Source organism: Kogia breviceps, chromosome 5 (genome assembly GCF_026419965.1).
Source record: "Kogia breviceps isolate mKogBre1 chromosome 5, mKogBre1 haplotype 1, whole genome shotgun sequence".
In the NCBI taxonomy this organism is placed as follows: Eukaryota; Metazoa; Chordata; class Mammalia; order Artiodactyla; family Physeteridae; genus Kogia; species Kogia breviceps.
The window spans coordinates 44,516,976-44,542,723 of record NC_081314.1 but is presented as its reverse complement, the minus strand read 5'-3'; the positions used below and the strand labels follow the sequence as shown (position 1 = coordinate 44,542,723).

Below are 25,748 nucleotides of genomic sequence, written 5' to 3'. Positions count from 1 at the left end.
GAATTTTTTTAGTTTGATGTAGTCTTACTTATTTTTGCTTTTGTTGCCTTTGCATTTGGTGTCAAATCCAAGAGAATCATTGCCATGACTGATGTCAAAAAATTTACCTCTTATGTTTTCTTCTAGGAGTTTTATGGTATCAGGTCTTACATTCAAGTCTTTAATCAATTTTGAGTAGATTCTGTGTATGTTGTAAGACAGGAGTCCAATTTCATTCCATGGCATATGAATATCCAGTTTTCCCAGCACCATTTATTAAAAAGTCTATTCTTTCCCCATTGTGTATTCTTAGCACCTTTATTAAAAATTAATTGACCACATATGCATGAGTTTATTTCTGGGTTTTCTATTCTGTTTCACTGATCTATGTGTCTGTTTTTATGCCATTACCATATTGTTTTGATTACTATAACTTTGTAATATAGTTTGAGATCAGGACGATAACTGCCTAGATTTCTGGCACTACAGATTCACTTTGTATTTCCCCTACCCTACATCTATAATCATCCATTTATCCCAGGTGTATTCTTTTTAATTAATGTTACAGTAGCAATACTGATGAATTGATGAACTATAAAGATGACACTGCTGAAGTACTCAGAAATGCACTAGGACAAATTCAAATTAAGGTTGCTAGGTGTCAACATTAATTATTAATATAATTTTTAAAGTTCCTCAATTGATGTTTTTCACTATTCCTCAGGGATTTAACTTTTTAGCTACATTTATAGGAATTATGATACAAATCAACTGGGGAAATCAGAACACTCAAGAAAGAAAAAACACATTTATTCCTTTTTCCTAAAAGCTGGTGAGGATTTCAGGTCATGCCCACATGAACCCAGACAGCTGATCACTTTGATCGATTCCTTCCAATTGGACAATTTAGTGAAAAGAATGGGTGGAAGCCTGAGACTAAGTCAGACAAAGGGGCTATGTTGGGCCCAGCTCTTGTCTCTCAGAGGGAGGGGCCATGGCTGTCCCAGGCCTTGTGAAAAGGAAGGTCACTGCAGGATCTCCTCAGCCCTGGACTCAGCTCCAGAATCATCTCATTTCACACACTTGCACCTTGGTTTTCTTACAGCTGACCTTCACTTCACTCCATTCCCCTCCTCCCAGATCTTCCATTATGACACACCAACTACATGCCTCCCACCTTTCAGCCCTGGCCAAATCTCCTTATCAGTAATCTTCCTTCCCTCCCTTGGTCCTTAAACACTGACTCTGAATAGACCCGGCACCAGCCCTACCCAGTAGCTCTGAGGACCACATGCTTATAAGAACCAAACCACCCATCCAACAACCTCATGCAAACAGTGTCTATCCATTTTCCCTTGATAGTACATTGCAAGGATGCATCTGAAATCTAAGGAACAGGACTAGAATAAAACCCCATTAAATCTCAGGCTATAGAAACTGGGTCAAAATGGCATTACCATCTCTGTCACTTCTGTGAGCTTCTCTTTTCCTGTCAAGGCTTGCAATGATCATGTTCCTTGTGCTTTTACCCTGAGCTCTTCTCAACTGCTGAAGGCAGGGTAACCTCTGGAGTCACATAGACTAGTTCCTCTGGTTACCAGCTGTGTGGCCCTGGCAAAGTTACTTAACCCTTCTAGGCCTTAGTTTCCTCATTCTTTTAACTTTTATTTTTAGATAATTGTAGATTCACATGCAGTTGTAAGAAATCATACAGAGAGATCTTGTATATTCTTTACCTAGCTTCTCCCGATGATAACATCTTGCATAACTAAATATCACAACAAGGAAGCTGACATTGATACAATCTACCTTCCTTAATTATATTTCACCAATTTCACATGCACTGTGTGTATATTTAGTTCTATACAATTTTATCCCATGTATATGCTTAATTGCTACCACAGTCAAAATAACATAATGTTCCATCATAAGGATCCCTCATGCTACCATTCTGTAACTACACCCACTGTCTTCCCTCTTCCCTAACTCCTAACAACCACTAATCTGTTCTCTGTCTCTATCCTTTTGTCATTTCAAGAATACTATATAAGTGGAATCATAGTGTGTAACCTTTTGATATTGACTTTTTTCACTCAGTGTAATTCCCTAGAGATGACTCAAACTGTGTATATCAATTGTTCTTCTCTTTTTATTACTGAGTAGTATTCTATGATACGACATACCACAGTTTAGTAAACTAGTCATACACTGAAGTACATTTGGCTTGTTACTAGCTTGGGGCTATTATGAATAAAGCTGTGAACATTTGTGTACAGCTTTTAGTGTCATCATAGTTTTCATTTTCAGGAAAAAATGCCCAACCATGCAACCACTGGTTTGTATGGTAAGCACATGTTTAGTTTTGTAAGAAATTGCCATATTTACTCTACAATGGTTTACCATATTACATTCTCACCAGAAACATACGAGTGATCCAGTTTCTTGACATCTTCACCAGCATTTGTTACTGTCACTACTTTTTACTTTAGCCATTCTAATAGGCGTGTAACTATATCTCGTTGTTTTAACTTGCATTTTACTAACGATGTTGAATATCTCTTCACATGCTTATTTGTCAACTGTATATCACCTTTAAGGAAATGTATGTTTATGTATTTTGCTCATTTTTAATTGGATTGTTTCACTTACTTATTGTTGAATTTTGAATTTTAAGAGTTCTTTATATATTGTAGATAAATTCTTTGTCAGATATGTGGTTTGTAAATATTTCCTCCCAGTCTGCAACTTGTCTTTTCATTCTCTTGATGAAATGATGTTTTGTCTTTCATAGAACAAAAGTTTCTGATGTTAATGAGATCCAATTTGTAAGTTGTTTTTTTTTTTTTAAGAATCATGCTTTTAGTGTCGAGTCTAAGAATTCTTCACCTAGCCCTAGGTATCAAAAATTTTTTCCTATGTTTTCTTCTGTAATTTTTATAAGTCTTACATTTTACATTCAAGTCTATATTCCATTATGAGGTATATTTTCTATAAGCTATGTGTTTTGGTTACATTTTTGCTTAGGAATATTCAACTTCTCTTGTATTTTGATAATGGTATCACTATTCACTGAGAAGTTACCAAGCCCTGTGGGTCTCCTCCCCGTCTCCTAGTCCAGGAATTACTGTCTCTGTTCTGGATCATTGCAATAATCTTGTACACTCCCACTCTCATCAGCCTCTCTTATCTCAATCTGTTTCTCTCCATTCTTTTCCAGAATCATATTTTTAAAGCCACATTTTATCATGTCACTATCCTTAAAGATTTTAGATAGTGTTGACCAATGAAAGACAGAGCCCTGGCTCCTTAGCTTGACATACATGGTCCAGACAATATAGCCACAGTTTTCCTTGTCTTCACCTCCACTTATTCCACACATCACAGTACTTCGGCCGCACTGAATGTGACATGAAAACATCTTTCAAAGATGCTTTTGCAGACACCATTTTTTCCCACTGCTAAGCCTTTTTATCTACACCTCTTCCCTCAATCTTAGTTAAAAGGTCACCTTTTTTCCATATCTTTTTCCCAAAAAATGAGCCCCGCACCTCCTCAGGCAGAAGTAATTGCACCCCCACAAGACTCTCTTTATCCCTCCCTATTACCTCTGTTCCTTCATCTGTAAAATGGGGTTAATCAAAAGTAATTTATCTTCTAAGGTTGTTGTGAGAATTAAATGAGTTAATACACTTAAAGCATAATAAAAGCATACTATAGACCATAATAAGTGCTCAGTGTATTAGTTATTATTGCTGTTATAATTATTATATACCTTTGCTGTATCTCATGTAGTAGTTTATCACAGATGCTTTTTCTATGTTGGTTATGTACTCTTCTTCTCCACCAGGTTGTAAGTGAAAAGAATGGGTGGCATAAATTACTTATTCTATGTTAGTACACTGTAGGTTCTTGATAATTTGTTGAACTGAATTGTTTCCATTCAATTAATAAGCCAATTCAATTTAGAAATTATTTAACTTGTTTTCCCCCTTGAATCAACACATAATTTTATTGAACTAATTACTTTGGCAATTGATGGATATCCCACCACTTCAATTTTTGTTTCAATTATGCTAATACAAGCCTGAAGATTAAAAAACTTTCTTTTTAAACTTTCTGAAATAAGAGATAATCAGAGTATTCATTCATGATAGAAAATGCAGGTCTCTTTTACTTAATGCTCCCCTGTAAGACAACACTGATTTCTTTTCAAGCAAAAAATTGTGCTAAGTCTAGTACATAGGCACTATTGGAGCTATCTTCACTTTCCATTAAAATTTTACTTTCTCCTCCTTCTTAGAAGTTGTCTCAAGAAGGAATAGTGCAGAAGAGTTAAAATAGTTGAACATTTGGGTAAAGAATAAAAATACAGAATTCTATTAGAGAAAGGTGATGGAAATGAGAAGGATTTGGTGGACCACACTGAAAAAATGATATGTTCATTTCTAGATGGTGGTTATATAAAAATAAAACTTTCTAGAAAAGCAACAGTATACTCTTCTCCCACTGAACGTAATTACTGAACCTCTGAAAAAACCCAGAACCCCTCTGTCACAGGATATCTTGTTAGATAAGACAGCAAATTTTCTGTTTCTGGCCTACAAAAGTACCTTGACTGACACAGCATTTATAAGTGGATTGAGTCTCTAAGTCTGCCTAACACAGTGATTTTTTAAGTGGGAAATTGCAGGTTAGTTGATGAAAAGTGTAGTCGTGCTTACAGTGAATATTCTAGAAGAGAAACAGTCAGGCTGCTGTGTACCTGGTGAGAAGGAGCAGTATACAGAGCACAGGCTCCAGAAGCAGGGAACCCAGGTTCAAATCCCACCTTTACAGCTCACTGGCTATGTGTTTTGAATAGGCAAGACACTTTATTTGACCGAATTTCAGTTACTTCACTGTAAAATTTGCCCATGGTAACACCTACCTCATAGGTTTCTAGGGAGTATTAATTGCAAAGGGCTTGACAAATAAAGAACCCAAATCAATGTTAGTTTCTCTTCCCCTAATTAATCCTTTGCCAAGCTGAAACACTAACTCAGTTTATTAGACCATTAGTTCAGACACTTTCTTTCCAGCAGGAATTACTCTGACAGCAAGGCTGGTGTCAAGAGTAACTTCTACTGAAAATGCTCCAATCTTAACATTTCTATTGTGAATCCTAGTGTGATACAGAAAAGATCAGGCAGGGTTACTTTCAACCCTTGAGAAAATTGATGTGATGATAATCACAGTGGAACAGTTTACACGCCCTTGACTGTTTTATTCTCACACCTGGAAAAGGGTATGTGGGTGGAATTAATCGGCTCCGGTGCAAGTTTGCTTGTAGTAAGTTTTCCTCTAAATTATCTCAACATTTTCTGTTACAACAAAAAAGCTTTCAAAAGCTAATCATATTATACTGATATCATCACCAACCTCCCAAATACAATTAACAAACTATTTTATGGATATATTATGTTTGGAGTATAACAACAAAACTAGAAGTTGGCATTAATAAGAAGTACTCTATTCTTGGCATAGCAATACAGGCTAGTGTAAACATATTCACCTTTTACAATAAATGAATAGAAGTCATTTGTACTGAAACAGTCATTGATCTACTTGCACTCATACTAACAGTAAGGATAAAAATGGTAAAAATTTAACTGGAAGGCAATTTGACACCAAAAGCCTTAAAAATGCATTTGCACATAGAACTAGAAATTCCATTTCTAGGAATTTGTTTTTAAAAATTAATTAAAGATTTATACAATGATTTTTCAAGAAAATTTTTCTTGTAAGAAGGAAAAACCCTAAGCATTCAACATTAGAAGATTACTTAAATAATGAAATATCCACCCAAAGGAATACTATGCAACCACTGAAAACGGAGTCATAGAAAAACATTTGTTGACATGAAAATATATGCATAATATTCTGCTAGGATTTGAAAGGTCATAAACTATTTGTACAGTGCTTTACAGTTTTTATAAAAATAAATATACTTACTTATAAAAGTTTCAATAACTACATACCAAAATAAATATGAATAATGCTTCTTTTCTTTCTAAGGACTTTTTTTCTTCTATTTTGACTCTGTACATTTTCAGCAGTAAGCATAAATTTATTGCATAGTAAAGGAAAATAAGTTTAAAAAACTCAAAAGAAGAATTACTACTTTTCGGCTAAATAGCAAATAGATTCCTTCATCATTCACTGTGTGAATTCTGAACTCTGGCTTTTTGGATTTCCCCTAAAATCTGATTTAAGAAGTTGAAATTTAACAGACTGAAGACAAAGTCCCGGAGCAAGATCTTAGGGATGCTCTTTTAGGGGAGGTGACTATCCTTTTGTTAAAGCCCTGGGTGACTGGGTCTTCTTACCTACTTCATCTCACTACTAACCATAAACTGGAAAACTGGTGGGCTCTGTTTCAATTTGGGGGTGATCTCTTTAGATCAAGCCCTTGCTTGAGCACTGAGGCTCAGTGAAGTTTGAGGCAACTTTTCTGCTCTTGCTTAGTTCTTTGTGGTTCCAAGGAGGTTTCCTTCAAAAGGAAAGAAACTGGTTGGTGCCCACTTTGGGATGCAGCTCCTGCAGTCACCAACAGGTGGACAAAAGCTCTGGCCTCTATCAGAGCCTTGCCTGCTGCATTGACCTGGACTCTGACTTATTTATAATATTATTAATAATTATTATTGTAGATGTATGTATTGACCCTTTGCTATGCTTCATGCACTCTGCACTTTTCATACATTATTTCATTGAAACTCTAATGGCAGCCCTGGAAGATTAAAGCTATCATTATTCCTAATTTATAGATGAGGGAACAATAGCTAGTACGTAGCTAGTAAGGGGTAGAGTCAGAATGGGAACCTGGATCCATCTGGATTTTATTAGATGTCCCTTAACCATTTAAATGAGCATATTTATCATTCACAATGGGGAGGAAGTTCAATTGGGCATTCCTAGGTCTTCCTAAACCAGAATAGCAGTGATTCCACAAAAATACTAAACCAACTTCACAACCATAGGAGTGATTCTGCTTTGCAGCTGTGCCCTTGACTGGTGGTGGAAAGGATAACCAAGGGTCCTTGTGTGTTCAGCTCCACACTGACTGGCTTAAGCTTATCACTTAACCTCTCCAAACCTCAGATCCTTATGTAGAAAATGAGCTTTATAATACTTGTCTTAAATACCTCATCTGTGAGTATCAAAGGAGACAATGTATGTGTAAGCACTTTTAAAAGAACAAAGAGCAAGGAATCTTGATTAACCCCTGCATGCAAATTATTTCTGTTCTCAGAACCCAAAAGCAGTGTAACTTTTGTATAGCATTTTGCAAAAGACTGAGCAAGGAGCTTTAGAAATACAGAAAAATCTTAATGCAAAAAATTCCCATGTGTAATGTTTCCCTATGTTTAGCATTCAATTTAATAAGTCCTGAGGAAAAGTTCTTGACTCAACATTCCCTTCTCCCATCTAATGCTCTTTGATTTAATGTTTACTCTCTAAGTGCATGAACTTTTAAATAGCAGGAATTTTTGCCGCAGGACTTAAGGCTCTCCTGTGACTTGATGTTAGGAAATCTCCTTAGTAATTTTGGTTTCTGCTCCCTGGGAGCAAACTAGAGCTTTGGTAGTGAGTTGATACACATTCTGTTTTAACTTAGGATGATACTTGGCTCAATAATTCAAAAATACTATACCAAGGCTTAGGATTTTACTTGCATGAAGAACTAATCTTTTTAAAAACTAATATCTGGGGGTAGGAGGAAGAAAGGGACTTGTCTTGACTATTTTTTAAATTGTAAAAGCAATACATGTCTATGTTAAACAATTCAAATAGTAAGTACACATACAGTGAAAGGTAAAAATGCACATTTCCATTTCTCATTGGCAATCAGTACTGACACTCATATATATTTTGAAATTTTTTTATGATTAAATAAGCAATGGATATATATACATTAACCTATTTTTTTTTAACACAAACAGTATCATTCATACTGTATGGTCTCCTCTGAAAGATGCTTTTTTTTCTCCTAAAAATATGCTTGTATAGTTTTTCATGTCCACTTGTATGGCTCTAACAGTTTTAAAATCTCCTCTACAGTACTCCATTGCATGGATATACCATAAATTATTTAAGTATTTTTTGCTGGGTATATACTTAGTTGTTTATAGGTTTTTAATATCATAAACAATGCTGCAACCAACAATTCCACCACATGTCTTTGCTCAGTGATATGAGACCATCTGTAGGAAAATTCTTTTTTTTAAAAAATAAATTTATTTATTTTATTTTATTTATTTTTGCCTGTGTTGGGTCTTCGTTGCTGTGCGTGGGCTTTCTCTAGTTGTGGTGAGGGGGATTACTCTTCATTGCAGTGCACGAGCTTCTCATTGCGGTGACATCTCTTGTTGTGGAGCTCAGGCTCTAGGCACATGGGCTTCAGTAGTTGTGGCACGCAGGCTCAGTAGTTGTGGCTTGCGGGCTCTAGAGCGCAGGGTCAGTAGTTGTGGTGCTCGGGCTTAGTTGCTCTGTGGCATGTGGGATCCTCCCGGACCAGGGCTCGAACCTGTGTCCCCTGAACTGGCAGGTGGATTCTTAACCACTGTGCCACCAGGGAAGCCCCTGTAGGAAAATTCCTAGAAGTAAAATTAATAGGCCAAAAGAGATGTGCCTTTAAAATGTTGATATTACAAACTGCCATCTAAAGATGGCTGTACTAATTTACTCTTCCCCCCACAACTGGTATGTGGGAGCCCAACCTTCACCAATGATGGGTAGACTGTACAAGAAATCGTTAGACTGAGGTGCATGATATTAATGGTTCAGCGGACACTGGATTAAAATAAATATCTGTAGGTCTTAGATACCAAGAAACTGGAAATGCCTGCCTTTAAGTGTGCTTACTGTGAATGGCCAGGCTCCTCGCTCTGAGAAGAAATAAGGTAGAAGTGAACTGAAGCTCATAAAGAGGGGCTTAACACTCATGGAGTGCTTACTGCATGCCAGGTACTGTTCTATGTGTTTTATTTACATTAAGTCATACATTCCTCCTACCAATCCTACGAGGAGGGTACTTTCATCATTCCCATTTTACAGACAAGAAAACTAAAGGCACAGAGAAGTTAAGTACATTTCCCAATGTCATTCAGCTGCTAAGTGGCAGAGCTCAGATTTGCACCTAGGAAGTTTGAGTCCTGAGTCAGGTACTTTTAACCACTTATGTATCTACCCCTACTGATGAGCTAAACACATTTATTAAATACCTGTTCTATGCCAGAAATGATACTGCACCACTTGATCCTCACATCAATACAAAGAATTTTCCCCATTCCTCAGAGATATTAACATGGCTTGCCCCAGTGACAGAAAGAGGATTTGTACCTAGGCGTGTCTGATTCTGAAGCTTGTACTGCTTCCACTACATCATGTCTTCAGAATTAGATGTATAAGGAGGCTAAACAGGAGTCATCTACGTGAATAAACAGAGCTTACCGGGGGCTGCATCACACTTAATCCTTCCTTCATCAGAGTTCTGTATGCTTAGAATGTTCATGCACTTTTAATAGTATGCATGTGGCAATTTGCTCTCTCCCACAAAGTGTGAGCTCAAATTGTCCTGTGTGGACCAAAATTGAAGGCAGAATTAAAATTTTCCAATTCCAAATATCAACCAAGCCCATTTTAAAAAAGTGAGCAGACAGACGCCCACACTGCAGGACATACATCACTAGACTACGGTAGCAACACATTTTTATCTCAGTGAGCAACTCACTATCAGTCCATCAGAAAACTAGGTTTGGCGCAGGTTCCTGAGTTTACAACTGTATTTCCTTACTGTATACAGAAAGGACCCAAGAGAGATAAGAAAAGTGGCAAGAAGGAGGAGAGCTTGGAGAAGAAGCTTCTGGGCACGAACGCCGGCCAATCACTGCTCTGCTGCTTACCTGCTGTATGACTTTGGACAAGTTACTGACCCTCTCTAGCCAAGTTTCCTCATCTGTAAAATGAGTGATACCAACAGTACTTTGCTCATTAGCCCATCATGAAGATTAACTATCGTCCAGGACAGATCGCTGCCCTGAAGCTTGAGAGTACGGTACAGAATCATCCAAGGCCACATAGACAGACGCCCCCCTCCCTTTCATGTTGCAGTCTTATTGCTTTTTTTTGTTTAATGCAATCAAGAAAACATACTTTCCTATATCTACGTCTGGAACAGAGAAGATTTCTACTCATCTTTTTTTTTTTCACCTTAAAATACTTTTTTTTTGAATTTTTGAATTTTATTTATTTTTTTATACAGCAGGTTCTTATTAGTTATCCATTTTATACATATTAGTGTATATATGACAATCCCAGTCTCCCAATTCATCACTACACATCTTATATAGCTTCATATTCTAGTGGTCAAAGTATGTAAATCCTGTATTTCTGCATCTGGCAACCCTAGTTATGAATGGGCATCAGATCTATGTTATCATCGTCACAAAACAAACACGTTACCAGAGCTTATCTTTTGATTATCACCGCTTGTTAGGCACCAGGTTGTCTGTATATGGCCACGCAGTAGCCTTTGGAGGTTAATTTGATCAGTTCCTCAAAGTTTACTTTTTTGTACCCCATGAATGCTAATGTAATATTACCACAAGTGCTTTCCAGCACTACAGAGTAAGATAAGAAAGCTTGGAAGAATATGCAAATTTTACTATTATGTTGTTCAGTTTTAAGGACAATTAAATATTTGCTTTGAGCTCCTCATATTACATTGCAAATCCATAAAAAAACTTACCATCATTTCTGTACCTAAAGCTTATTTAGCATTAAGTCTTTGCCATTATTTCCCTTTCACTGAAAATTGGGTTTTCAATTATACATCACAATCCTATATTATGTCAATTTATTCACAAAGAAATTTAGTCTTTTTTTCTGTTTATGTTAAATCAATAGCCTCTGTCCCTTTGTGAGGCAGCAGCTTCAGGTTTTCTCTCTGAGAAGGCGTCTGCATCTCATGAAAACAATGTCAGCTCTTCTATCTACCCTGTGAACAAAGACCTTCAATGAAATGGGCCAGTCCTGCTGGCCAGGATCAGGTGTATACAGAGCCAAGATGTCTTCTTAAAAAATAAAGTCTAGGCACTTCCCTGGTGGCGCAGTGGTTAAGAATCCACCTGCCAATGCAGGGGACATGGGTTCGAGCTCTGTCTGGGAAGATCCCACATGCTGTGGAGCAACAAAGCCTGTGTGCCACAGCTACTGAGGCTGTGCTCTAGAGCCCACGTGCCACAACTACTGAAGCTTGCATGCCTAGAGCCCGTGCTCTGCAACAAGAGAAGCCACCACAATAAGAAGCCCGTGCACCACAACGAAGAGTAGCCCTTGCTCGCCGCAACTAGAGAAAGTCTGCGCGCAGCAACGAAGACGCAACTCAGCCAAAAATATAAATTAATTAATTAATTAGAGTATAATAATAATTCACTCAAACTGGCTGCCAGAAATTGTGTGGATCCAAAACAGGTATTTTTACATTTTAATTTAGAAAAAGGAACCTAAGTTCTGTCAGAATGGTTGGTGTCTATAAACATAGCATAGCTCTTGTCTTCTATGCCTTAATCTTTTTTCAAGGGATTATGACAGTGAATTAAAAATTAGGCAAAACTTGAGGAGCTGAATAAGCAGTGCTTGAGAGAGAGAAAAATGAATAGTTGTACGTCATTTATTTGGGGAAATTAGTGAGATGGTCCACCCACACACAGTTCTTGGACTCCTGTTGTCTTCCCTTAACAAGAGCCTCCTCCTGTCCATTTCTGGTTCCCATACACCAGCCTCCTGGAACCCAATTCAAACTTTTAAGTCCCTTTTGAGTACTCTCTTCCCTGAACCCCTTCCTTTAATCAATCCTGGAGTCCTGTCCAGCCTTACTTCATATTTTCCCACATCTTTTGCATCTTTTACACACTGAGTTCAAGATCTCACTTCCTCTTGCCTGGAGTAGCCTAAGGCCCTCCTAACTCATCTGCCTGACTCCTGACTGCTCTCCATCCAGTGCAGTCTCGACACCATAACCACATTCACCTTCACACAAGATCATTTTCATCATGTCACTTATCTGCTCCAAAACCTTCAGCGGAAAACTTACACTCCATGGCTACAGTTCTCTGATCGATTCTGAGTTATTTTTCTGGGCATATTTTGCATTAACCTCTTATATATTTTCTAAATTCCAGCTAAATTTTCCATTCCCCTAATCACCCCCAAATCACCTCATTCTGCTTTTTCTGTATGAAATAACTTCTCAACTCTACAAATTCCTACCCATCCTTCAACACCAAAATTAAATACAACCTTTCTATATATATAAATAAACACTTTTGCTATTCCTTAGCTGTAGTAATGAAATTCCTCCAGCTCTGGGTCCAGATTGACCACACAATCAGATCATACAGGGTCTTTCTGTGCCATAGAAAGAAGCTTGGAATTTATTCTCTAGGCTACAGAGAACCAATGAACAGTATTAAGCGTTGGAATTATAAACCAGGGTTGCATTTAACTCAGATGATGCTGTGGCAGTGGAGAGACCTGAGTAGGATGGTAGAAAAGACACTAAAGATAGAAGGACCCATTAAGCAGTTACTGGATCTGCCTGGGAGAGAAGACTGAAAGAAGGGCATGCTTTGGAGAGGAGGATGATGAGCAAAATTCCAAGTGTGTTGAATATGAGGTTCTGAGGACTAGGGTGAGACTGGAAAAGCACACAGGGTGTAGACTTAAGGAGGCACTCACTCTCAGGTGCCTACCCTGCACTTGCATGACCCTGAAAGTGAAGACTTCCTTAAATTCTTTGTCCCGGGTACCTAGCTTGCCTCACCCTGAGTTCCGATGGTGTATTTTGTATAGACATCACCTATGCAGCCAAGGAGGTACACATCTCAGATCTCCCTTTGAGAAAGAACTTCTGTTCAGCTGCAATAAGTGCAGATAGCTGACAGCCTCCAGCTACAGAACATTCAGAATCTGCCACAACTTTTGAGTCACAGCCATGCCTTTCCTGGGAACCTCCTGTCGGTGACCAAGCAGGTTAGCAGTACTCGGCCTGGCCATTTCCTTCCAACAGGGGGCTCCTCTAACAGGCAGCCTTCCTTCTGGAGATCACCATCAAGTTGGGTGTGGCTGTGTCAGATCTGCATTGTGGTCTGAAGCCTTTCCCTGCACAACTCTGCTTCCTCCCTCTTTCATCTTTACCCTCCAATAAAATACTCGCTCAATAATTCTGTCTCAGCATCTGTTCCCAGAGGACCTAAATGACACATCTAGTCAGCAACTGGTCACACCAGTCTGGATCTGGAGTTAGAGATGAAGTGATAAGCGGAAGTGGCTTTGTCATGTAGTGGTTAGAAGGCTGGGCTCCAGAGTCTAGGTTTAAATCCCAGTTCATCCACTTTTGACCTTGTAAAACCTTAGACAAGTTATAGAACTTCTCAGTATCTCAATCTCTTTATATACAGAATGAAGATTTTAATGAGTAAATGAGGACTATATGAGATAAAGCATTTAAAGTATTTAGCACAGTGCCTGGCCCACAGTAAATGCTCAAGAAATATTAATAAACATTATTGCATAGATTTTGAAATGCTGTTTTACAGATGTTGATAGATAGAATAAAAGAGAAGGAATGTTCACTTGCTCAAAGAATTTTTCATGGGATATAATAAGACTAGTGAAGATTAACTAAAAATATTTCAAACTCAACCCTGTAATTTTTTTTCAATTTCTCTTGTTGTTACTCCTACTTGTCTTCTCCATATAATATCATCACCTTTTTTTCTCCTGACATGATTTGTTTCTTCCCATATTTCTTTTCCATCCACCCAATATGGCTATTTCTCTCCTTTATATCAGCTGCTGCTAATAACCTCCTTCAAAACTTGGTTGAGAACTCACCTTCTCCAGTTTCCTTAACCTGCCTGCCCTACCTGTCCCAACTGTGATCATTCCTCTCTACTTGCAAACCCTAAGAATAGAAGCATTTTGAAGCTAGGTAGAACAAAAAATAATCTAATTCTCAAACTATGTTGAAGGTATCTGTGCCTTCATAAACAATTATTAATAACAAACTAGCAGGAACAGCATCTCCTCTTTCTTTAGACAAGACCTCCCCCCGCCATCCCACCCATTTACTCAAGGCTAGGAGATGGCTTGGCAAAGTGATGGTCAATAAATGCTTACTTAAAGGATGAATGTTTCAGCTGTGGATGCATGGTCAGTCTACAAATTATATTTTTATAGTCTCTTTCTATATGTGAGCCTTAAAAAATGAAATGTTTCATAAGACAATCTCAGTCATACAATGGAGAAACTATTGTATGGGGGAAGTGTTTTACAATCATCTTAGGTATTGTAGGTAATATAAATCTGCTTTATAAAAATAAAGGCCTGTTCTATCATCTAAAAGCCATTAGGAAATCATAATTAGAGACAGATGGCAAACGTGGCACTCTTTCCTCTATTTGGTACATATGATATTCCCTACAAAATGGCACTGAGTGTTTTCCTGTTACCACACAGCACCATATAAACTCAGAAAAATAAAACTTCTTTTTATGCCTATGAAACTAACTTCAAACAAAATAACCAACTTCAAAAGTAAGATGAAAGTGTTCTGTAATGTGGTTGAATGCAATGAATGTTTTTACACAGCTCATTATCTGTATATTTACATTAATGCACATTGCATTACATACCAAAACAAGTACTACTAAATCTTCAGTCATCCTATACATTCAATTTGAAAGCTTCATCAAGTTATTCACATTCAAAGGCAATATTCCTACATCAAACAGGTCACAATAATGGTGTATTTAAATATTGGAAATGCATAGTGCCTAAAATAAAATCAGTTACACACAGAGCAATACATGAGTATAACGTTAATAGCCAACACAGGTTTTTAATGGCTTCTAATATAATATGCCCTTTCAAGGAACCATTCGTACATATTGAAATGTATTTTTACTGTACTGCTTTGAGTAATTATGAATTGAACATGGTTGATAAAAATCAGCATTAAAATTTATGTAAATTCTTTTGGAAATACATATAATCCTCTTAAGTATGCAGCTCTATACGTGATAAAATATTGGATCTCAAACACCAAAAAGTAAAGTGGTTTTCACACTGATTTACAAGAATATGCCTTTTTATTGTTACAATTCAGTAAACTATTTTACCAAAGTTTACAATCATCTCAAATTCAAAGCAAATCAAAATTAATTTGTTCTATAATCAATATCATGAAGCAAAAGTCATTAATAGCCAATATAAAATAAGCTATCTACTACCTCACTTTAAATATAGTGAGGAACTACAACAAGAGGGCATTAACACTATCCTAACCTGTTCTACTTAAGTTGATATTTGTTTCCATTTTCAAATATCAATACCTACTGCACACTTAGAAAACTCACTTGTGAAAATATGTTTCATTTAATTTCTCAGAAAACTGCTAATTCACCCTACTTTTGTTTGTGAATTCTGAGTTACTACATTATTTTCTCATCTTCACAACAATTAGTAATTATTGATCTCTCAAAAAGCAAGGACAGGATGCAAAGTAAAATTAATATGAAGACAAGAAAGCAAATTCTACTGTACAAGTGAGCAATACTCAAGAAAAGTTGTTTATCTTAAACACATAGCACATTAGAGTCATAATTAGCTCACCACCAGTTAGAAATATACATACACATTTTTCAAAATACGTCTTTTAAATAAAGTACTGCAAGCATCTTTCTAGCTTAAGGATTTGAAATAGCAATTAAGTCTGAACCTTAAATCATTTGTCTCTATAACTAGAAGAGCAAGTCCCCAGGATGTAAATCTCACCCAATGAGACAAGGGATGCTGAATGTATTATTAATTGCTAAATAATTTCTTAATTTTAGAATCTAGCACCCAACACTGGCAAATAAATAATGTGATTTATGAACCCACACTCTCATGCTGCTTTACTAGAGTTCAATAAACACATGCACATTCTAAATGTACAGTGTGAATGCAATTTCTACAAGCCAGGAAACATAGCAGGACTCAGTGATAGCCAATCTACCCCATCTACTTATTATTCAAGCACTAGTATTTAGAATACCTAAAATGCCTGCTGAACACTGCGGCTCAACGTCCCCGTGGGGTTACTATGAAGCAGAACCACATCTCTTCCCCTCAGTGATTACTGAGTTTTAAGAAGGCAGGTACCATGGGGTAGAGATTCTCGTGCAGCAGCAAGATAACTCTTCTCTCCAAATTTTCAAAAACCAACACTCCCTACACACACACACACACACACACACGCACACACACACACACACAATCATCTTTTCTTGAGAAAAAAAGGAGGGTTTTTCAAATAGGTGCCTACAACATGCCGTTTGCATAGGGATGAAAAATGTATTTTTCCTCTACTTGCTGCTGTGTAAGATGTTTACAGATCTGATTAGAAAACCTGGATGTACATAAAAAGTAGTGCTTTCAATGAGATTCCTTTAGTGAAACCTGTCTATGCAGACAAATGTGTACATAAATAATACATATTTATGCAAACATGCCTACATTAACAACACACACACACACACACACACACATACAGACACATACCTAGACCAATAATTAAGCTTACACAGTCCTCTAAGCCCCCTTTGACATTTTAGCATGCATGTTATTCAGAAGACAGATTTTTAAAAAATAATAAACAGCTGCATATAATGCATGCCAAAGTGGCATGTTAGAGGAGCAAATACATTACCAGACGCATTTTGAAGTTTCTGGAACACCTGCAGGTAAAAGGAGCCTGTGAATCGGTTGCTGGCACACGGTATTCCTCTGAATCCCAGAGCTCGGTGTGACTGTGGGGGAATGTGAGGCGAGTGTGAGGCTGGAAACCTTTGAGTTGAGCTCACTCTAGGCATCAGAAAGCCTCAAAGAGGGGAAAGAAAAAGGCAGCCCAACAGACAGCTAGATGAGAAACTTCTGGCACCTCTCCAGCTCAGGAATGAATTCTCTGTAATTTGGAGACGTATAGTGATGGAAATGAAGAGAAACTTGGATTTAGGGGGGAATTTGCTCAGCCATGCAGAAATGGGCAGGTAGCAGTCTCTCAGCTCATTTTAAAACAGTCATTCAGGAACAAGACTGAATCAAAAAATTAACAGGCAACCTTTTGCTGAAAAAATAAAAGGCTACTCCCGCCAGCTTCCCAAGATGCCTTTACAAACTTCAAATGGATCATTCCATCAGCTATTTGTTTCACATTTTATTAATCCCAGTGCAGAGGTAAACTGGAAAATCTAATCCCTTTTATGTAGAAAACTGGATTTATTGCTTCCTTTTACAATGCACTTTAGTCATATAAACACACAGATTTACTTACAGAGTTCTCATTTCTTGTGTAAAACCACTACTGTTTGGTCCAGATAAAATGCTGAAAGGCTTGTTTGCAGCTTTTCAAGGAAGTGGAGAAAAAATGTTTTAATACTCAGAAGCCGAGCTGAATACAGATATTTAAATGTAGACTCTGAAGCAAAGAGAGTATAGAGGAAGCGCCCTGAGCTATTAAGTGGCACATAAGACATACGGTTATACATGAGCATTGAGCAGGCAGGTGGCTCAAGTCTATAAATATATACATAATTAAGGATAGGAAGAAAAGAGCTTTGGCAAATTAAGTTCTTAGAGACAATAGCTGTGATTTTGTTTAGGCTTACAAATAGGCTAATAATTTCTGGGGAGCACATGTGTTCTTCACTTTATTTGAAGAACTCAACTCACGAATAGAGAGCAAGGTTGGAAGCCTCACATGCTGGCAATCTATGTTCAAACGTAATGAGGGGAAGGACGATATTACCATGAAGAATGTTGTCATATTATATTGTGCCTGTGTGGCTTAACTACTCATCCAACCTTGCAAATGGCCATTTGCCTGGACTCAATAGCAAATGTGCTATCGATGGGAGGGTGGAGGTGGAAGGCCGATTTTATTTGTTTTACTAACCATGCACCTTTGGGAGGCTCCGGATAAAATGCATGGGCTGAGCGTGGGAGTGATTCTTTTCAAGGCCACATTTATCTATAATAAATTCAAAGTAGAATTGATGATGACCAATTAAGCTATTTATTATTTTAACTCTTGAGGTCAAGGGCAAAACAGTGTTTATGTTTATTGACAGGGTCGATAGCAAGACGGCTGAAGATGGCTGGGCTCAATAAACACGTATTGACCAAGTAGCTTCCCAGCCTCCTCACATTCCAGGGCCCAGTACTTTTTGTCTAGGAGATCTTTTCTTATCTCTCCACTGCCATCTGCTTCATCCATCCATCTAACACATGTCTAGTGAATTAGACACCCTCCATCTGATGCTGTGGACACTTAAGACGAGACCCTCCCTCAAGGAGCTTACCATTGCCAGGTAGTACTGCAACAGGTCTCAGGAAGGGAGGTCCACATCCAAAGTACTTACAAATACCCAGGCTCACCACAATCTCTTCTTCCATTTTAGATTCACTTTTGGTGGGGAGAGGCAAGCAGAGTTTGTGCAGGGGTTTGGGAAATTATCTCCCCAGGTGATTCTGATTAAGTCCCCTCCTCTACCCCACAGGAGTAAAGGTAATTCAAGACGATTGTTATCAGCCCTCTAGTAATTGAGAGGAGGGTGTCCCATCCACCGCTGCATATATACTCAAGCTACAGTGCCACGCAAGCTAACCTGCCCTCTGTGTCTTTGCTCATTCCCTCCACTGTGGGGAAGGCCCAGACTTAATCAGTGTGCCCTAGAGCCTGGGTCTGCGGGTTCTGAGTGGGTCTGGAAGCCAAAGCTAAAGGCAAAAGAGAGCCCAAAAATGTTGGTTCCTTCATATAATCTCTCTGGGCCTCTACTTCCTTATCTGTAGAATAAGAGGGCAGGGCAGGCTTTGAGTCTGCGATTTCTCTGCCTAAGCCAAAACGTACGAGCACCCTCTCTGAGGGAGTGAGTTCTATGCCACACTGGCACCTACACAAGAGCAAGCCTGAGATTGGATCCCAGAATTCCCCATTCTACCATCTCACTGCCTAAAGGTACCTACTCAGCGAATCAAATTTCGCGAGGGTGAATCTTCAGCCTGAGGAGCTGGGGACCCAGTATTGTACACTTTTCCTTCACCACTTTTCCATGGGTGGACCACTGAGGAATTCAGAGCACAGAAACAAACACATTATCTTCTGACTCCCTCCCTCCTTGCTTCAGCCAACTGCCTCAGCTCCGCTCCAGACGCCCTAGTGAGTGGCGGTTCCTGGAACCTTCAGGCAGAGCGGTCACACAGCCAGAAGCCAGGCTGCCACCTGGCCCCCTACCTCCATGGCTGATCCCCTTCTAATGAGTGTGAGGGCTTGAGGAACTGGGCTTAGGGGCATCTAGAACAGCTCCTCCAGGCCCTGCTCCTAATCTCTGGTGGTGGAGGAGTATCCCAGGTCACTCTTCAGAGGTATAAGAAGAGAACAGCCACACCATCCTCAGTTGGCCAGCCTGCCTGCCCACCTCACCCCTCCTTGATTTTCAGCACAGGCTCACTCTATGTCCCACAAGCCCACCCACGGTGACAATAAGAATAGCTCAAGGGGGAGGGCTCACTCAGCCTTTTCTCTCCACTGACTGCTCCGAGCTCAGCAACACCTGCATTCACTCAGGAAGAAACCAATAGTGGAAGGTATTTTGAAGACAAAGCTCATGTGACCAACTAAAATATAAGCTTCTTCATGTAACAATTCTACTTAAAATTAAATGGTTTCTATCTCCTCTAGTTCTCTAGCTAAGAAAATCAGGAAAGCTTGGCCTTAAAGCACAAAGAGAAGGAAAAGCACAAATGTTCGAAGACGGCAGCACTGCAGAGAAGCTGGAGACCCAGACCTGAGTTTGAAGACAAGATTCTCCGCTCAGTGGGTCTCTGGGTAAGCCATTCAAGTTCCCTCATACTGCTTCTTCCTTTGTAAAAGAAAAAATACCTACCTGATCAAGTTATTTCTAGAGTTAAAATTTTAAAAGTGCCGGGTGCATCATAAGTTACTCAAGAAATAGTAACTCACATTATAATAATCAAAAGTGTCCAGTCACCTTCAATACCCCCATTAACCTGTGAGGACAGGGACTATGTCTTAGTCATCTGCCTCATCCCTAGTTTGCCATGTGCCTCCTCACCCATTAACACAAGTTTTCTTTGAGCATCTACCACTCCCACATTCCCAGGTAGGTGCCAGGGACACGGCAGTGGACAAGACACAGGTGGCTCCTGCCCTCATGTGGCTCACAGTCCAGTGAGGAAGATGAAAATTAAGTGATAACTAAAATATATAAGTTAAATTAAGTGCTAATTAAAATATATGCCTGCTCAAGCTGCCATAACAAATATCATAGACGGGATGGCTTAAACATTACAGATCTGGAGTCGAGGAAGTCTGATATCAAGGTGCCTAAAGGTTTGGTTCCTGGTGAGAGCCCTCTTCCTGGCTTGCAGACAGCCACTTTCTCACTGTAGTCTGGTGTCTCTTCCTCCTCTTACAAGGACACTAATTCCATCATGGGGGCTCCACCCTCATGACATCATCTAAACCTAATCACTTCTCAAGAGTCCTACCTCCAAATACCATCACATTGAGGGCTGGGACTTCACCATATGAATTTTTAAAAGACACATTCAATCCATAACAATATATAAATGAATTAACTAATTAGTTAATGATAATCTTTTTCATTTTATTTTTTTGTTTATAATAGCCCAGACAATGTCAAGGGCACAAATGGAAGAAAATTTGTGACTGCTTCCAATAATCACCTTCAAACTAGGTCTCAGGGCTGATGGGCTGGCCCTCATCAAGTAACAGGTTTCTCCCCAGGAGCTGTCCCCTGAGACCCATCAGACTAGCTGGCCCAGGAGGCCCTTTGATCTGTCCTCATGGGCCCTTCCATCCCACCAGCAAAACGTTCTGGTTCCTGGCCTCATTGTTTTACATCCAAGCTGTCTGAAATGCAATAACGTTTTTTTAAACAGCAACCAGGATTTAATTAAAGTTCCAGGGATCCAGCCAAGGATATTTTTCTAAAAGAGAAGCAATATCTGTTTTGGGAGACAGAACATTTCATAACAGAGATCTCATATATTTCAATGAGTGATAAATAGTGACATGTACTGAACCCTCAGAGGAACCAGACCGCAGAGTGCATGTGTGTGCACGTGTGTGTTTGTGTGCACGCGTGTGCGTGTTTAATGCTCACCTCGCCTAATGAGGACAAAGTCAGGGAGACAAATGCACTCTAGTTACTTAAACCATTCAGATATTTAAGGCAGACAGTTAATGGAACATTAGAGTCTGTCTCTTAAGGGCAGGAGGTTACCTTTTGTTCTCCCTGATGATTCCCTTTGATTTAAAAGGCTTTGGCTACAACACTCCCTGCAAAAAGCACTAGGTAAGAATTCAACTTCCGCAAGTGATGGTCAGCAGATGTCTACATACACCTAATCCAGGGAGCGACCACATGGGATACTTCAATTCCACACAACGCATGCTCAGTGGCAAAGGAATTTAAATTAGAACGAGGCCCCAATATCATAACTGTGAGTTTGGCAAGGTTATTCCACCTATGAGTTTTGTTTTGTAAATTCATGCTTGCTGCATGGAAAATCCCTGATAATCTCCACCCATCAAGAGAGTCAGGGGCTATAGAAAGTGAGCTCCAACGACACACAGCTTCCTCCATGAACCCGAAAAGCCTCGAGTGTGGGCAGGGGTGCACCCGTGTCCATCTGGGGCCCATCTGGGGTCCTTAGATACTGTGAAACTGAGGCATCAGTGGAAGACGTGTTAGGAGCTGGCAGTCCACCTCAGGCAGAAGGGCTGGAGGCTTGGAGGCTTCTTATGTCTACCCATCCCCAGAGATGTGGCACTGCCGGGGCCAGCAACCACAGATGGTGCTCCCCACAGATAGGCAGGGACAGACTGCCATGGGTCTGCATGAAGCCTCATCCAAGACACAGGCTGGGCACCATTCCTGAGCCTGTGGATGTGGAACAGGAAGCTGGGGGGGGTGGTGGTATTAGTCCCGTTTTCCTAACCTTATGGGTGTTATTTATCTGGATCAAATGGCAAAGGATAAGGAGATGATTTTACGACAAGGTAACAGTGTCATGCTAGATAGACATCTCAACCCTAAACCCTTACTCACCTGAGAAAAAATTGATATGATTTCCCCGCCTCTGGTAAACCATCAACAATTAGGCTGAATTACCCCCAACCTGGCTTTTTACATTGATTCCAGCTGGTAATAATAGGTATAAAATCACAATATAATACATATGCACATGTAACTCTGTATTTATCGCTATATATTTTGCTGTAAGACAAATATATTGTATTCCTTAAGTGACAACAGCAAGTGACGATACTTTCAAGCTCTGAAAGGCCAGCCAGTGGAAGAAAATGAGAACAATGTGCAAGCACCACCCACAGAAATCCAAGGTTAGAAAGTGAGTGACTAGGAGTCAACCAACTCAGAATAAAGAAGTGACATCTTTGAGAGTCACTCATTCTCAAAATGTGCAAAATATGGGGGGGGGGTTGACCCTCACTCCAAGGGAAATGGGTCCAAGTAGGGGATGAGTACTGGACCAGGAGTCAGAAGATCTAGGGTCTCGGTTGCTGCTCCATCACCTAGCACTGTGACCTTAGCCTCAGATCTCACATCAGTGCAGTGGGGATTATGTCTGCCCTGCCTACCCTATAGCACTGATGTATGGAAAACACCACCATGTATATTAATTTGTATACCAACTGAAAAACAGTATACAAATGTACTGTGGTCTTACTGCCCTACCTCAGCCCAAGGCATCAGAGTACCACTCATAAATCATTACTGTTCTGTCCACATAAGTCTTAGCAAAGGGAGAAAATTCCTATAAGAACCTGAAGAGGGAGTCAGTGTACAGAGGATTAAGCCACATGAAAGAGAGAGGCAAGAAAATCAAACTTCCCCCCCCATGCCTAATAATCCAGCCCACTCAGGGGTAGTGCACTACAATTAAGTGTTAGGCTTCCAAAGAGCCCTGTAGATTGATTATCAAAGTTTCTGCTCAACTGAACTGAAACTTTGCAAAGTGACCACCATTAAGACTCACCAAGGAATTCCTCATATACACAGTAGTCGATGTCAATTAACCTTTGTGAACATGAAAAATAAATGCAAAGGTTGAGGAATTAACAAGGAGACAAGCACAGATGCCGGACACAAGCATGATGTTACTGTAAATGCTACAATCACATGGTGGTTAATTTTAGTATACTAGAAATGGCTCTCGTGATAAAAGATCTTTTCTAAAAATGGAAGTGCATTAAAAGTAGGGGCTGAGCCTAATCTATATTTTCCCCTATAGCACTCTGATTAGTCCCACATCTGCACTGGGAGTGAAAATATTTATTGAAGATACCATATTGGTGCCTTCTGAATGAATGCTTGAAGAATCAGTAAATATACTGCATTCAGCTGTGTATCATTCAACTTCCTTAATTGAAGATTCAAGCAAAATTAATTAAATTCATAAGTTATGAAGACATCTTTTCCCCTTAGAGGGAAAAAAGGATTTATGGAGTATAGAACAGAGTGACAACAACATCACTTGAGTCCAATAGCAGCCCCAGGGCAACAATGCAGTTGGAAGCTGCCCCCGCCTCTCCTTGGCCTACCCACCTTCTCTTCACATCCCCACTTCCAACCAGCAACATGGGGGGCCTCACAGGCATATATTGATATGTTGAAACTCAGAAGACAAGTGCAAGTTCTGTTCAGACCACCCCTGTCCCATGGCCCAAAACACCCCCACTGCACACCCCTTGGGCTTAGATATGTGCACACTAGTTATGCCCGTAAGATACTGGACCAAAGGCAGAGGTCTTCATGAGCTCTAGAAATCACCTTGGGGTCATTTAGGTAGGGATTTCTGGAGTCTGGTTATGGAACCATGTTCTAAGAAAGGGGACCAGAGATGCCAGGTGGGCATGTCCCCTTGGTTCCTCACTCCTTCACCTAACAGGAAAGGATACAACCAGAGAAGGACACGAGTCAAGCCTTCTAAGACTCAGGGCAAGGACTCCAGTCACCCAGATCCAAGGAGGTAATCCTTGAGCCCATCACCCTTCCAGCTAAACTCTCTTCTCCCTGTGATTCCTTTAATGGTAAACTTGATGAATAAGTAATCTACATCCACAGTTCATTTTTTCATGAGCCTCTTTTTTGTTAAAGCCTTTAATTTTGCAACTTCTCTCATTATATTCTGTGTCCTCACTACCCAGTATAATTCTTTTCTCTAAGAACATTCACAACATTCTTCTTTCCAAATTCAATCACACCTGGCAGGTTCCCCTACCACCAATGCACCCTCTTTTAATGGCTAACATCATTCTCCACCTGGACTCTCTCTAGCCTTGTTCTGCCCCTTCCTCTTTAATTTAATTTTAATTTCCCTTCCTCTACATCAATTCACTGGAGGTTAAGTACTGCTCTGGACCAAGTATCCTTCCAACTCAACACGTAGATGTTCATCTATTCCCATGGTTAGCTGATCCCAAATGGACTTGTTCAATTTTCATCAACCCAGAATGCTTCTCTCTCCCTTTGCAGCAAACCAAATCTCTTTTTTGTTTTTAAACACTTGAAGCTCATCTTTTCTACAAAACATCTCCACATTAAGTCCACTCAGACCTAACCCCTCCAGATATAATATATAATGATGCAAAAGCTGAGGGTCTATCTCTGAATGGGTATCATGGAGGAGCACACAGAGATGGTAAAACAGGTTCCTCTTATTTACCAAGCCTAACTATTTGTTATTACCTATATTCCCACAGTCATGTTTCTCACAATTTGATGTACACAGGAATCATTCCAGGATCTTATTAAAATGCAGATTCTGATACAGTAGGTCTGGCTGGGGCCTGAGAATTTGCATTTCTAACAAGCTCTCAGGTGATATTGTGTTATTGTTCAGTAAGTCACACTCTTGAGTACCAAGTGCCTAGAGAGCTGTATTGCAAAATTTTCTGAGAATGAGTTCAGATTTAGCAGGAGAGAGTGACATGATTGATTACTATTGTCTGCCATGAGCATGGGAAGACAATGGCAACATTGATCAAATGATCAGTGATTCATTGATTCAATGATTTATTCAACAAAGATTCACTGAGCATCAACTATGTGTCAGGCACTATGAACACAGACAGAGGAGGTCCCTATGCCCATGGAATTTACATTCTATTAGGATGGAAAGGCAATTAAAAAGCAAACAAATAAGCAAGATAATTTTATATAGTGGTAAGGGCTGTGAAAGCTATAAAGGCAATGAACAGGTGATGCAGAGAGGAATTGGAGAGGGCTGCTTCCAACCAAGTGATCAAGGAAAGCCTTTCCACTGAGGTGATGGCTGGGCTGAGGTTTAACAAATAGAAACAACTCAGACATTTGCTTACTAAGAGAACAGCCTCTCATCAGTGGGAACAGACAAAGCAACTGCCCAGAGTCAGGAATTGGATGAGAGTGCCGCATATTTGCCATCCTCAGATAGTGAAAAAAAGGCATGGACTTTGTATTCAGGTAAGTATGTGTTCTAATCCCAATTGTCTCATAATGGACAAGTTATTTAACTCATTTTCTGTTAAAAATTTTTACTTCTTCCTATCTATCAAAAGCTTTCCTAAATGTCAGAAA

At 39.4% G+C, this 25,748-nt stretch overlaps 1 protein-coding gene across 2 annotated transcripts in view; it reads right to left on the bottom strand.

Moving 5' to 3' along the window:
• SCHIP1 (schwannomin interacting protein 1) overlaps positions 1–16,988 on the bottom strand; it is a 799,100-nt gene extending 782,112 nt beyond the window's left edge. For both annotated transcript variants that reach the window (XM_059064985.2, XM_067033915.1), the window contains exon 1: positions 16,772–16,988. In XM_059064985.2, coding sequence (XP_058920968.2) covers positions 16,772–16,780 — 9 coding nt within the window. In that variant the 5' untranslated portion in view covers positions 16,781–16,988. The remainder of the gene's footprint in view (positions 1–16,771) is intronic.
• Between the last annotated feature and the right edge of the window lie 8,760 nt (positions 16,989–25,748).